The sequence below is a fragment of the Pelophylax lessonae genome (genome assembly GCF_965119305.1).
Source record: "Pelophylax lessonae genome assembly, chromosome: 6".
Taxonomy (NCBI): domain Eukaryota; kingdom Metazoa; phylum Chordata; class Amphibia; order Anura; family Ranidae; genus Pelophylax; species Pelophylax lessonae.
In genome coordinates, this window is record NC_138773.1 from 113,395,405 (window position 1) to 113,411,188 (window position 15,784).

Below are 15,784 nucleotides of genomic sequence, written 5' to 3' on the forward strand. Positions count from 1 at the left end.
TTCTGTGTCCATGCACACAGAGGCTGTTATCAGCAGTTTTTGGCAGAGGGGTTTTCTTGCTGGAAAACCCCCCCCCCCCCCCCCCCCAAAACAAGTGGGTTTTAAGAGGCGGTTTCCGCTGTAAAAATGCTCTAAGGGCTCTTTCACACGGGCGGTCCGATCAGATCCGCCTGTCAGTTTTTTAGGCGGATCTGATCGGATCCTCCATGCAGCTCTATGGGGCAGCGGGTGCCAGCGGTGACACCCGCTGCCATCCGCATCCGATCCTGTGCTGAAATATGGACGGATGGAAACCCTATTTTCCCTAAAACGTCTTTCAGGACAGCACCTTAGAGAGATGGCTCCTCCCTCTCCTCATCAGGAAACACCCCATCCACCAGATTTTAAAAGGAGGCTTCTCCCACCATTCATCAGTTTTTGTTTCCTCCGGCCGAGGAACACCTCTGTGGGGAGCTGGGCTCTTAAGGTGCTATCCTGAGAGACCGGGCTTCCTACGTCCACCTACCCTTTTTTGGAGACGATTGCTTCTCCCATTCACGCGACCGACTGCAGTGCATGGGCTCCTTCTTCCTCTTCAGTGCTCTAGGCTGAGTCAAGACCCCGCAGAGCACAGCCCTGGGAAGGCACCTTGGAGGAGCGGAACGATTTTTCTTAGGTTTCCGCCGCCTTTTTTTTCAAATTTGCCGCCATTTCTCCGGATCGAGTGACGCTCGTCCGGACCGGAAGTGAGGTTCCGGAAAGGGCAGCGTTCTGCAGGGGGCGTATGGCGTCATTTCCGCCGGACGCAGAGGAAGAAGGGAGGAGCAAGCTGGTGCCTTATTCCGGATCCGGTCCAGTGCAGGTGCGCTTTGGTCTCCGGAACCGGTACCGAAGCCACGGGTGATACCGCTGCCAAGCGATGGAAGCTTCTTCAGCGAGTGGGACAGGCACCAGTAAGGCCCAGGTAAGGGGTATCTTTATATGGCCTATCTTACTGTGGGGTCTCTCTCCATCCCTTTTACTATCCCCCCGGTGGCTGGGGGCCTGTCAGGGCACATGGGACTTCCCTTTAAATGTCTTTCTGTGCACCTTTGGTGGCCCTGAGAATCAGGCTGACTTTTAAGAAGCATGTGTATGTTTTCCCATTCATGTCTTCCAGGCTAAAAGCTCTGAAACTGTTTTCAAGAGAAAGTGTCCTTCATGCAAAGCAAAGTTGTCGGAAAGTTGGAAAAAGACACTTTGCCAGGGATGTATTGATGCACTAGTAAAGGAAGAAGCATCTGCAGTTTGTGGCGATTTAGTCGCATCTGTGAGGAAGGAATTGGATGCTACCATCCAATCTTTTCGGTCATCCCTACAGGACCCTGCCCTGAGTCAGCCATCAGCCTCACTGTCCTCTCAGGGTTCACAATTGCTTCCTTCGGTGGGGACAGAAGGGGTTCCTTCCACCCAAGGAGATAATTCCCCCTCACATTCCAAGGAGGATTCAGAGGAAGAAGAGGAGGGAGGGGCACAAAGCAGGCCCACTAAATACAAACTATCCTTAGAGCAAGTGGATGGTCTCCTGAGGGCAGTTTACATCACCCTGGGTCTAGAGGAGGAAAAGAAGGAACTGTCCCTACATGACAAAATGTATGCAGGCTTGGAAGAGCCTAAGGGCCGTATCTTCCCAGTGCATCAGACCATCTCAGATGCAATAAAACATGAGTAGACTGATCCGGAAAAGAAAACCTTCTTCCCTAAAGCCTTTAAAAGGCGATTTCCTTTTGATGAGGACCCAGGAGCTCCCTGGAATAAGATGCCAAAGATTGATGCAGCCTTCTCCCAGGTTTCTAGGTCAACAGACCTAGCATTTGAAGACATGGGAATACTGAGGGATCCCATGGATAAGAAGATGGACCAGCAACTTAAGAGATCCTGGCAATCCATCATGGGGAGTCTGAAACCTGCCATGGCAGTAACCTGTGTGTCCAGGAATCTGGAATACTGGCTTAGCCAGCTAAAAGCACACATCACAGCAGACTCACCTAAACAGGAAATTTTGGATTCCTTTTCCACGCTCTCCACGGCCATAGCCTTCATTGCTGACGCTTCAGCAGAGTCAGTGAAGATGACAGCAAGATCTGCAGCTTTATCCAACTCAGCCAGAAGGGCTCTTTGGTTAAAGACATGGCCTGGAGATACAGCTTCTAAAAATAAGCTGTGTGGACTTCCTTTTCAAGGGGATCTACTATTCGGGCCTGGGCTAGACTCTGTTCTAGATAGAACAGCAGACAAAAAGAAGTCTTTTCCTGTGAAGAAGAAACAGGCAGCAAAGAAGCTTTTTCGACCTCAAAAAGCTCAGCAAAATAGCAGACCCCAGGAGAAGAGAAGAAACTGGTCGACACAAAAACCCAAAGGGAAAGGAGGTGTTCTCTTCCATCCTCCTGTGTCAACCAACAAAACACAATGACAAGACATTGCCGGTGGGAGGAAGATTGAGGGAATTCCTCCCCTATTGGGCAGCCATAACAGAAAATCAATACATTCTGGATATGCTGTCCCAAGGCTACAACATAGAGTTTTCAGAGACGCCACCCGAAAGGTTCTTTGTCACAAACCTCCCAAGAGATGCAGAAAAAGCCCTGGCTATGATGGACCTGTTAAAGGACCTGAGGCGACAGGGAGTTGTCTGTCCAGTTCCAGTGGAGGAACAACATCAGGGATTTTATTCCCACATATTTTTGATAAAGAAACCATCGGGGGATTTTCGTCTTATACTGAATCTGAAACCATTAAACAGGTCAGTTCTGTACAAAAAAGTTTCGAATGGACTCAATTCTTACAGTCAGAACCCTGTTAACAAAAGGATGCTTCATGGCATCAATCGACTTAAGGGATGCTTACCTACATATCCCTATTGCCCCTCACTCACAGATTCCTAAGGTTGGCAGTAAATCTGGGAAAGGAAATGCTCCATATCCAATTCAAAGCACTCCCTTTCGGGCTATCATCCTCCCCTCGTATTTTTACGAAGGTAATGGCAGAGTGTCTAGCTCCCCTCCGCCTTCAGGGAATCTCTGTGGTGCCTTACCTGGACGACCTGCTTTTCTTTGCCCCGTCAAAGGAAAAACTTCAAGAGGACCTGCACAAGGCAAGAGGTCATCTAGAAGCTCTGGGATGGATAGTGAACATCAAGAAATCGAATCTCACACCGGCTCAGCGGGTTCAGTTCCTAGGGTTTCAGTTATGCTCTGTGGAACAAAGAATCTTCCTACCAGAAGACAAACAGGTCAAAATACAGAATTTAGTAGCAAGGCTACAAACAAATCAGTGGTGGTCGATCAGAGAGATCATGTCAGTCCTTGGAAACCTGACTGCATCAATTCCAGCTGTCCAATGGGCAAGGCTGCATTTTCGACCACTCCAATATTTCCTCCTCAGAATCTGGGATCACAATCCAGAGACTTTGGACTTAAAGGTAAAAATCCCCACCAAGGTCAAGAGGTCCCTTTGGTGGTGGAGAAATCGGATAACCTTGTCTCAGGGTTTGGCCTGGTCCTTCCCGGCAGACCAGAGGTTAACAACGGATGCCAGCAGGTGGGGGTGGGGAGCCCACTGGAACCAAAACCTGGCACAGGGGGTTTGGTCTCAGACCGAGACAAGAAAATCCTCAAATTGGAAGGAATTAAAGGCAGTCGGCCTAGCCCTAACTGCCTTCTCTCAAAATCTTCAGGGGACTCATGTTCAAGTCCTTTCAGACAACGCCACTACAGTGGCATATCTAAACAAGCAAGGGGGCACAAGAAGCAAAACCCTTCAGCTTTTGGCAACGGAAATTCTGCAATGGGCGGAAAGGCAGTTACTTTCCTTGTCAGCAATCCACCTAAAAGGTACACTAAACAGTGTGGCGGATTATTTAAGCAGGCAGAAGATCCGAGAAGCAGAATGGAGCTTGAACCCAGAAGTCTTCATGTTGATAACCAAGACTTGGGGAAAGCCAGAGGTGGATCTGTTTGCAACGAAAGAAAACGCAAAACTTCCACTTTTCTTCTCACTCCACAGAAACGACAACTCTCTGGGAGTAGATTCCCTGGCACATCCCTGGAGGTTCAGGTTGGGGTATGCCTTCCCCCCCTTCCAGCTCATTTCGTTGGTATTGAGAAAAATCCAAATGGAAAGAGCCTCAGTGATCCTGATCACACCTTATTGGCCCAAAAGGGTTTGGTTTTCGACTGTCCTTCAACTATCAGTCAAACCTGCTTTTCAGCTCCCTCTTAGTCAAGACCACCTGCTTCAAGGTCCAGTCTATCATCCAGAAGTGGAAAAGCTAAAGCTCACCGCCTGGTATCTGAGGAGCAACTGCTGAAAAGGAAAGGATTTTCAGACGCATTAATTGCTACTCTACTTTCCAGTAGGAAAAAAGTCACAAGGAATATATATGCAAAAGTTTGGAAGACATATAATACCTGGTGTGAATCGAAAGATCAAAAATTGAACAGTATTACTTCAATTTTGGAGTTCCTACAGGAGGGCGCAGGAAAAGGTTTGGCAGTAAGTACCCTCAAGGTACAAGTTACAGCCCTGGGGGTATTCTTGGAAAGGCCCATTTCTTCAGAATCTTTAATCATCAGATTCTTCAGGGCCCTTACCCGCTCCAGACCAGTGCCTGTCAGAAGCTTCCCCAAATGGGACTTGTCGGTGGTCCTTCAGGCCTTCACAAAGGAACCTTTTGAACCACTAGAAACGGTTACACTAAAAAACCTTACCCTCAAGACGGTCTTCTTGGTGGCAATAACATCAGCAAGAAGAATCAGTGAATTACATGCTTTATCAGCTATCGAACCTTTCTTGTCCATATATCCAGACAGGATAATTCTCAAGACGGATCCAGGGTTTCTCCCAAAAGTAGCTTCAACGAGAAAGCGCTCACAAGAAATTGTTACCTACCTTCTGCCCTAATCCATCAGGAGATAAGGAAGAAAGCTTTCACTACCTAGATGTAAGAAGGGTTCTTATACACTACTTGGAGGTTACTAAAGAGTTTAGATCATCAAACTCTCTTTTTGTTCTTTTCTCTGGCAACAAAAAAGGTCGCCAGGCATCAAAAGGATCAATAGCCAGATGGCTCAGATCCGCTATTTCAGAGGCTTACTCCCAAATGAAATTGTCTCCCCCACAGGGGATCAGAGCTCACTCTACTAGAGCGTTAGCCACTACATGGGCAGAGAAAGCTGGTGCCACTCCAGATCAGATCTGCAAAGCGGCTACGTGGTCAAGCTACTTTACATTTGCAAGACACTATAGGTTGGACCTTTTGGCAGCTGAAGATCAGGCTTTTGGCAGAAAGGTCCTGCAAGCTGTGGTCCCTCCCTAAATTGAGTAAGTCTCGATAATCCTCTCTAAGGTGCTGTCCTGAAAGACGTTTTAGGGAAAATTCAAGTTAGACTTACCGGTAACTTGTTTTCCAATAGTCTTTCAGGACAGCAGGAGGATCCCGCCCTATTGTATAAAATGTATTGCTGTGATTAACCATATCTGTTTATGTGTTCCAGCATGGGCCGGAGGTACTCTTCTACAAACTGATGAATGGTGGGAGAAGCCTCCTTTTAAAATCTGGTGGATGGGGTGTTTCCTGATGAGGAGAGGGAGGAGCCATCTCTCTAAGGTGCTGTCCTGAAAGACTATTGGAAAACAAGTTACCGGTAAGTCTAACTTGAATTTTTCCATCCGTTCAGTAATCGGAGCGGATCTGATGAGAGCGGACAAGTGGTCCGCTCTCATCCGATCCCCCATAGAGGCGAGCGGAGAACGGAGCTGTCATCCGCCCGGCTCAGCGGGGATCGCGGATCGATCCCCGCTGAGCAACACGGATCCACCTACGGAGGCGGACCGTGTGAAAGAGCCCTAACTCTGATAATGCTGAAAAATTTGGCTATTCTGGGTTTATCAACGTTTTTGAGCCATAAGCTTTTGTGGGATTGTTTTTGCTAAAAAAAAAAAAAAAAAAAAAAAAAAAAAACCTGAAATGCTACTGCTAAAAAGCCTTCTACAGCTACAGCTTTCTACTTGGGTTTTAATGATGTCCAGTGTGCATGAGGTGCAAATGTGTCTGGTAATGTGTTCCAGCGGAGATCTTTGATATTCACAGCACAACTTGGTCCTTTCTTTTAACCTAATGTTCTTGATTTGTTTTTCTGTTGCAGGAAGAGCTTAATGATGCTGTAGGGTTTTCAAGAATTATTCATGCAATTTCAACCTCTGTAAGTAATTAATTAATTAAATGCATCAATTTGCCGAAATGTGTTCGTCTTAATGCATTTCCCTACTCTTAATCTTCAGCCATTAGGGACAAATGGAATGTCCTAAAACATTTTGGGTTGTACTACTGCCAACCTGTGTGTGTTTTTTTTCTTTTTTTGTCCCCCCCCCAACCACAATTTAGGACGCTTGTGCACGTGCTGCTGGAAATTTACATTCAATAGTTGTCTGTCTGGCATGGTTTTACTCAGCCTGACTTTTGCATCTACACCCCATAGCACTGGATGTTGCAGGGCTATCCTGGAAGTCATGTTTGGACTTTGGGTTCCATATTCAGTGCTTTCCAGGTCAGGAGCTGCAGGCAATGCTTCAGCGCTTGACCTGTTTCTGAAGACCTACTTCGTGAAAGGCTGGTTGGACTCGGCACCAGAAGTGCTCCCCAATTTGCATGTTACTTTGCTCCCTTATTACTCACTTTCTGCCTGCTCTGCAGTGGAATGGCTTAACACTTATAGAACTGATTGTGGATGTCATCACTGGCCGGAATGTCCAGTGTGTGCTATGCATTCTTTCCTGCCATAAACTATTGACACATCTCCCTGCTTTTGCAAAAAAAACATAACTTCTATGCATTTCTGCTGTTTACCTATGGTGGCTTTGGTTGCCTTTGCCCACCCAAACAAGCTTCCAGTTTTCGGGAGTACCTAGAGCCTTGCATTTCATCCTAAGTCTGTCACTTGCCTAATCACTTTGTGGTTACAATATTTCTAATTCTAGGCATGGGGGACTAGTAGTGTGGAGGAGTGCCCAAAACTCCCTTTCTGCTAAATGGGTCAGAGCCCTCTGATCGGTCTGATATTTGCATCCTAAAATGTTGTCCTCTGCTGTTGGGGTCGCTCTTGCCTTCGGCATCCTCTTTAGCTCCACTGGTGTAGCTGAGTCCTCTGTCCTCTTGGCTGAGATTTTTTCTATGGTCATGTAAGACTTTGACCCAAATTGCCCATTTGCTTAGTGATGGCAAAGGGTTATAAACATGCTACTGCAGCCTGTTGCATAGATTCTGAATCGGATTTACCTGTGGCCTTAGCAGCTTCGGAGCCACCAACTGCAGAGGTGCTGGTTCTGAGTTGCTTGAATTCTTGCCAGATGAGTTTACCCCTGAGGGGTCTGTCTACTGCTATTAGTACAAAGTTTAAAAGGATTGTTTTCGGCTCTTATTGATGCAGTGTGCAAGTTAGATCAGCCTGTTGCTTGTATCAGTGCAGTTTCCAGCCGGGTAATAAAGGGTTCCTATCTGCTATACGAAGATGAGCCTTCTGGAACAAGATGTAAATGCATCGGTTCCTCTTTCAGAAAGATTCTGGAGAATTTACTTATCTTGTTCACTGTCCCAAAACCCAAAGGAGACACCTTGGACCTCCAGTGCTGAATTTTTACATTTGAATCCATAAATTTTGGATGGAATCCACCAGCTCACTTATGTTATCCCTTAATAAGGGGATTCTGTTGACCTAAAAATGCTTACTTGATGATCACATCTTTCCAACACACGATTACTTTTTCAGGTTTGCTGTAGGAGCACTGTAGGTTGTGACCCTGCTTTTTGTTCTTGGGTCAGCACCTCATCTAACTTTTGGTTTTGGTCCTGTTTGTGTTCTCAAGGCATCCCATTTGTTGGATATTTGAGATGACCTCCAGTTGGGAGAAAGTTAGCAAATTCAAAAACATAGCATACTGTTCAGGAGTTACAGCTGCTTTTGTGCTTCCTGAACCTTCAGAAATCATAGCTGGGAAATGCCTATAATTTTTAAGCATCTGGGTCAGGTCATGAATACCTCGTAGGCCAGAGGTTTTTCTTCTTCTTTCTTTTTTTTTTTTTTTTTTTTTCTTATGGAAAATTGTTTCTAGCCTAGCATGTAGATTTTGGTCTGGAAGCCGTCCAACTCTATCTTTGAGAGACCTGGGGCTTCTACTAGCCTTTTTTTTAATTTTTTTTTTTTTTTTGAAGCAGTTCATTTGGTCAAATTCACTCCAGCCAGGCCTGCAATGCAATGGCCTGTCATATGGAACTAATTGGACCCATTTTTAAACAGGTTGATCCAAACTCCAGACTATCCTTGGCTTGGTGGCTAATGAATCTGGCTCTGGAGTATCTTTTAGATTCTCATGATCGATTCCAGCCTGCAGGGCTGAAAGGGAATCCTGGGCAATCTGTTTGAGCAGGGGACAAGGGCTTTAGAGAAATATTGTCTCATAAAGCTCTTGCTACTTCGGGCAGTTTGGCTGTCCCTTCACTTGGAGAACCATTAAGGGCAACACCATAGCAGTGGTGTAAACAATCAGGAAGGAACTAGAAGTGTCACTGTGGTAAGAAGGGTGGAGTTCTTCCTGTGGATCTTTTTGTGAAGGCCTTCCTGTTTCTCACTAAGATTGCCAGGTGTAGTGGACAAAGTCTCCAGAGCCCCTGCCCTTCAGTAAGATTCCTGCCCTTCCCACTAGAGCCCATTCCACCAGGGCTGTATCCCTGATTAGCAAGGCTGCCACTTGGTCTTCTGTTTACATTTTCAAATTTGTCAGGTTGATGTTCAGGCCTCGGCTTATGAAAACTTCAGGTCCAATGCATTTCAAGCTGCTATCAATATATTTTGTTTGGGTTCCCTAAACATTTGTTTCCTGTGGGCCTATTGGCAGTTCCAAGTTGCTGTAGTCAACCGAGTTTTATTTGAGTTTTGTTTCAGGGTATGAATACCAGTCCTGTGATGTACAGTTAAGATGATGGTATTTTGTGACTTACTGCAAATTCTAATCTGGAGTACTGGACACAGGCTCTCTTTTTCACTTATCTTTTGTTAAATTGGTGCCTTAGAGTAGGAGGGGTTATGAGTACACTCTTGAAGCATACGGTTTTGCTAGTGCCCAATCACCTAATGGTTGCAGCATATATGGTCTATGAATACTAGTCCTGTCTTGCACTGAAAGAAGTAGTTTACAGGTAAGTCAAAATTGCTTTTTTTTTTTTTTTTTGCTGAGTTTAGTGCAGGTTTGTGTCAATTGTGCGGACTATAAACATGGCATGTGCGTACAGTGTTAGATGTGTTCTGCTGTCTAGTGTGCGAAGTATAGTTTTGTGCATGTCCACTTTGCTAGGTATTGTGTGTTTTATGGTGTCCCTCTTCCTTGGCTTGTTGTTCACTTGAAGTCGGTGAACTCTAGTGGAGGTATAAGAAATTACGTTTAGGTTTAAAGCAAAGTTCTACTCCATTTTACCCAAATTTCATGCATCATAGTTACTTGGATTGGAAAAGACTATCTTTCCAATTATAAGATCTGTTAAGCATATAAAGCCGCCCTCTTTTCGGATCGGTGTACGTGGGCTTCTGAGAACCAGCTGAGCTTCGCTTGCCTCTGTGTTCCTCAAAGCTCCAAACAGGAGGCAAACAATTTCTCTGCTTTTAGGGTTTATTAAACCTTAGACAATGGAAAGAATCAAAAACAGACTTGCTCCTAATTATTAAACTATTTTCTCTGTCTTGGTAATATAGTGCTGGAGTGCTGCTATCGGTTGAAAGATCCCTAAAAACATTCAGTGATGGAGGCTCTGTAGCTCCTTTCCATGCAGGTCAGGATTAAGACAGTCCTGATGAGCATAGCCTAGATGTATGCTACTGCTTTTAATTCACTAGTCTTTCTGGCTCTAGCAGAATATGCTGAAATACTGTGTATGGATGTGTTCCCTAGAAGTCTCTAATTTTTCATTAAACTAGTTTTACATTATTAAATAAAACGGCTTTCAAGTCCTTATGATTTTCCATGTTGTAGTATCTCACTGTTAGCCTGTGTCAGATGTACAGAAGGTTAACCATACATGTTTGCCAGCTGACCAATCCCTGAGGGGGGCTTCATTTGGCTTGGGCAAGCTCTGACAAATATCTGGATTCTTGTGGCACTTTTTTTTTTTTTTTTAGGCCTTATGTTCTTGACTTTTAAAATGCATTCATCTAGATAGGGTTGGAGATTCTGGTTTTAGCCAAGGCTCTGAGGGCTAGAGTTGCTGAGACGTTGAGGGCCTTAACTAAGCTTTTCCTGTAGTGGGGACCACTAGAGCTGGAAATTTTGGAGAAACGCAAGAACCCCCTATTGGTCTGAAGTGCTACAGTTTAGCTGGTAAAAACAAAAATGGCAACCCCTGCTGTATCTTAAGCCTAATGCGAGCCTGGGCAAATACTTGTCATTTATTTTTCAGGCATGCATTAAATTACTCTAAATAATTGAAAATGGGGAAGTTTGACTACCTTTTTTTTTTTTTTTTTATGTGGATTTAACTAAGGATCAGATTGTCAGTTGGGGGGGGGGATCCATTTGTTAATTACAAGGCCCAAAAAAGTGGAAGCACAGCCTAAGAAGGTAAACAAAGGGTCTTTCCCTTACCCTAGTGAAGGTTCAGTCTCTAGTTCATACGGTTCAGCGTTTAGTAGCCTTCATAAGAGAATACTTCCCATACTGCCAAAAGGGCGCACCTGTTTTGCATTTTGGGGAACAGCTATGAAGGAATTTTGAAGAGAATAAACGGTTTTTGATGTGGTCGTTTCTAATGTATAAAGTGTGTTTTTATTAATAAAAAAATATTGCATATGATTAAATACATGACTTGGAGGAAGCGCTGCACTGTCTGGAAGGTCACACAACAGCTGTGTGATAAATTAGAAATGACTAGCTGGCTTTAAACTGTAGTGAGTTGCAGGAGGGGCATGAATTCCTAGCCAGGACTATTTGAAGGCTGTGACTAAACATGTATGCATTTGTCGTTAGGGCTTTTTTTAAATTTTTATTTTCTTCCAGGTATTTGGCAACATGCACCCTGTATTCTTCATGTTGTGAATTTTTTAAAAAAAATAAAAAAAACTAAAAAAAAAATATCCTACATTTTATAAACCTAAAAAGTGAACCAACTCCATGATTTACCTTTTTTAATCAGGGGTGTCCAACCTGCCACCTACTGGCCACACGTGATATTCTACTCTTCACAATAACGCCTTATTCATTTTATAAGTTTTCGACAGCACCTATATTTGTGAGCAACTGTTTTTAAGAATAAAGCACACAAAGTGAAAAATTTTAACCAAAATATCTGAGCACCTTGAGGATTCATTAAGAATTGCTACTACACCCATCGAACCATGGATTGATGCGTTGGTTTTATAAAAGAGCAGTAACTTAATTGCGCTCTTTTTTTTTTACTTTTTAAAATTAAAAAATATTACCAAAAAGTTTTGATCACTTGTTAACCTGTGATCTGCCTGACTTTTTCTGCTCGTCGGCTATCCTAAGGCCCCATGCACACAGGTCATTGAAAAAAAAAACTGCAAAGCCAGTTTTGACACCAGGAAAAAGCGGGTATAAAAATGTTTTTAGAAGCGTTTTGCATTGGTGTTAATGCAGGTTTAGCTGTGTTGGGCAGTATTTTTCTGTTTTTTTTATTTTTTTTCCCCTCCCAAAACGAATTGCTACAGCTTAAAAACGTCTGACCCAGGTTTACTGTATACAGCATTGACGTGCTGTAGCCATTGGGCATTTTTACAGCTGTAACGCTGCTGCTCCAGAGCGCACTGGCCCTGTTGTATTAAAACTGCAAAAAAAAAAAAAAACCTATGCCACTTACAGCTCCTAAAAGCCTATGTGCGCATGGACACACAGAATAACATGGAGAGGTGCGACGCCCCTAGGATCAGCTGTAATAAACTTTCATTGTGCATGAGGCCTTATTGTTAGTGTATTTTATATGTGGCGCAAGACCATTCATCCCCTCCCAATGTGGCCCAGGAAAGTCAGAAGGTTGAACCCTGGCTTTAAATGAAAAGGGGCTGGAAACCTAAAATAGAACTGTTGTCAGAAAATGAAGTCCTGCTAGATCATGTCAGGCTGGCCCCTTTTTGCAAGTATGTTAAAGTATAAAAAAAAGTGCCTATACTTTTTAAAATTCGATAATGCACGGTCTCGCCCTGCTCTGCACATATTCAGTTGATCTCTATATTTTTTAGTCACTGGGCTAGGGCTGCAACTAACGATTATTTTAATAATCGATTAGTTGCCGATTATTTTTTCGATTAATCGGATAAAATAATAAAAAAACTCAATATGCCTTTTTTTTTTTTTCATTTATTTAAAATAATGAGCAAACAGAGTGTTAGTGCCGGTTCACACTTGTGCGATGCTGGAAGGCTGCGTATTCGCAGCCTGTTCCCACATCGCATCCGCACAAGAGGCAGTTCACACTGCCATATGCGATACGCAGGGGTGTCAATTAAATGTTAACGACACCCCCAGTTTGATCGCATATTGCAGTGCGATCTGACAGTTCGCACAGGATCGGATCGCACAAGTGTGAACCACTGCGCGATCCGATCCTGATGCGGCTGAAAAAAAGGGTCATGTGCGACTTTTGTGCGGGTGCAGTGCGAATCAGCGCACCCGTAGTAGTGTGAACCAGCACTTAGTGCCGGTTCACACTTGTGCGGTTTGCGAGATCGCATGTAATTCGGAGTGCACTGCTCCTAAATTACATGCGATCTCCTGTGCGGATGCGAGTTCAGCCGTACACTTTGTATGGCTGAATTTGCAGCGCATCCGCAGCAAACTCGCACATGAGGCATTTTTTGAGCCGCCTCAGGATCGGATCGCACAGTGGTTCACACTTGTGCGATCCGATCCTGTGCGAACTGTCAGATCGCACTGCGATATGCGATCAAACTGGGGGTGTCGTTAACATTTAATTGACACCCCCTGCGTATCGCATATGGCAGTGGGAACTGCCTCTTGTGCGGATGCGATGTGGGAACACGCTGCATATTCGCAGCCTTCCCGCATCGCACAAATGTGAACTGAGCCTTATACCAAAACTTTTTTTTTTTTTCTAAGCACCTATATACTGTAAATAATATAATAAATGCTTATCCAGATAAGAGTTAATATTCCTTATAAGGTGCAATATTATAATAGAAAAATAAGTGAATAAAAACATCCCTGTCAGCCATAGATATGAAATAGGGAGCATAGAAAGACCCCCTATATGTGCTATATGGACATTTTAAATCACATATTTTTCTATTAGAATATTGCACTTTATAAGGAATATTAACTTTTATCTGGAGAAGCTTTTATTATATTTTTTGCAGGCTGCATTGCATGGACAGGACACTGTAGCTCTAATCTCGGCACTCACATTAACTTCTGCTGCTTCTGTCCTCTTTTCTGCCTCCCCTCGATCTGACTCACTCCCTCACGGACATCAGCAAGAGGGCGGAGAGGAAAGACAGAGAGGAAAGGAGGGGGGAGGAGGGGGGCAGTCACGGAAGTGCAGAGCTGTGAGAGAGGGAGAGAGAGACAGTGAATGCAGCCGTCGGCTTCACAGAGCAGACAGCTCGCCGACAGGTGGGGAAACTTCACAAAGCAGCACAACTAATCGACGGAGCAACTAATCTATAATGACAATCGTTGACAACGATTGTCATTATCGATTATTATCGATTTATTTGATTAGTTGTTTCAGCCCTACACTGGGCCAAACTTGTAGAACCTGATCTCTGCTGACAGCCTAAAGATTTGCTGCTGTTCAGGGATTCTGGGCTTCAGCAAAATGGCAGCCTCCAGCAAACAGAAACATGCTTCAAGAAATTTACAGCACCCACTCATTTTGGTAGTATAAATGTGGAGGGTGTTTCTTGCTAAATAAGTTTGTTAGTGGGGAAAAATCCACTTTAAGATGAGTAAAGCACATGCTGCACATAAAGTTATGTTAACTAAGCTTTTTTAGGTGTGGCAGCTTTATTCCTCGTGCTTTATACCAAAGATATCCGACATCTGACATATGTTAGGGAGGGAAGTATATCCTGGATTGAGTACTGCTGTCATTGGTTTGAACAGATATGAAAGGAGACATGTTTGATTTTTATCTAAATGATTTGTTCAAAACCTCCCTTGCTTTCCTGTTAAGAAAATTAAAAAGCATGTTTCAAAATATTGTAAACGTTTGGTGATAAATAATGCTATTTCAGAGAGGTAGGAGAAAATGTGTGTTGGTTTTTTTTTTTTTTTTTTTCTTTTTCTGCCTATTTATGAGCTTGCTCTAGTTTATGTATATAACCTGCTTAACATTGTGTATACAGGCAACTATAGGGATTTTGCGTGACACGTCAATGGAGTGAAGAAGTGTCGTACAGTGGCTTGTATATTTGTTCAAATGTAGAATTTTCAGGGCAAACTGGCATAAACCTTTAAATTGGTGGTGAAGTCTCAACACTAACTTGTATTCTGTTTTAGCTAGGTCTAAAGCACTTTTATTTCTATTTTTTTTTTAAATATCCTATACAGCGCTGCTCTATGGTCGTGACCTTCCACCACTTAACTTCTCCTTTCTAAGGAGAGCAGTGGTAGGGGCTGAGATTTCCCTCTGACGCCAGCCAGCCGAGGAGTGTGTGTGTGTGTGTGTGTGTGTGTGTGTGGGGGGGGGGGGGGGGGTCATGTGACCGCAGAGCTGCACTGTGAAGGAGCGTATATTTAGGATTATAATTTTTTTAAACACTCACAACGTGCTGGATAGGAGAGCTTACTACAGACTTGAAATGGGAAGGAGGGGGAGATTGACAGAGGCACGTAAACTGAACAGGGTATTATGAATCGGCAGCCATAATTATCATACTTTAACATAGGGGGACCCCGGAACAGGAAGGATCAACCAGGTATTGATCATGCATTAAACAGTAGCAGGGTTTTTTTTTTTTTTTTTTAGGTTTACAACCGCTTTAATAGAACTCATTGTTTTTGTTCTCTTTGCAGGGTAAGCTTGTGGTTGGACACAATATGCTGCTGGATGTTATGCACACAATACACCAGTTCTTTTGTCAGTTACCTGATGTAAGTAGGTACTCTACCTCTGGACCTCAATCCTTCCTTCCTTTTTTTTTTTTTTGCGTTTTAATATAAATCAAACTGCAGGTCCAGCTAAATGTTGCATACAATGGGGGCAGGTTTGGAACTCATGCTATACTTATACTTATACTGCTGCCATTGTCTCCATTAGAGACTTTCTGCCCATGCTGCTGTTGAAATTTTGAAGCCCCAGATAGATTTCCCGTCACTTTTTTTCCTGGTAACCATTTAATTTCCCTAGTGAGTACAAAAACCTTATTAAAGGGTTGCAGCAGGAACCAGCCAAATTGTGATCCATGTATGGGTAGACTAATTGTACACAGATCAATTTGTCTATTGACTTTTGCACAAACCAGACTTTTTTTTTTTTTTCCCCTTAGTGCCGCCAGACCTGATTAGTGTATTCTGATAGCTGGGAAGTCTCCCTGCAGTCAGAATAGAATAGCACAGTAGGAGTGATTCCCCATCTGCATCGAATGCGTGGTTGTGGGAATTGAATAATTTTCATTCAACCCGTTGGTTGAGCGAAGAAATGAATACTGTATAGGCAGCCTAACACTATCATACTAGCCAGAAACCCTTAAAAAAAATGTACTTTTAGATGCACTTTGATTCATATGTGGAAATCCCTTTCCTACTC

At 43.6% G+C, this 15,784-nt stretch overlaps 1 protein-coding gene across 1 annotated transcript in view; it reads left to right on the forward strand.

Annotated features, from left to right (window-relative positions):
• Positions 1-15,784, forward strand: part of PARN (poly(A)-specific ribonuclease) — a 327,504-nt gene that overhangs the window by 46,791 nt on the left and 264,929 nt on the right. Inside the window, exons 12-13 of the mRNA XM_082262315.1 lie at positions 6,165-6,221; positions 15,052-15,129. Of these exons, the coding sequence (XP_082118441.1) occupies positions 6,165-6,221; positions 15,052-15,129 (135 nt within the window). The remainder of the gene's footprint in view (positions 1-6,164; positions 6,222-15,051; positions 15,130-15,784) is intronic.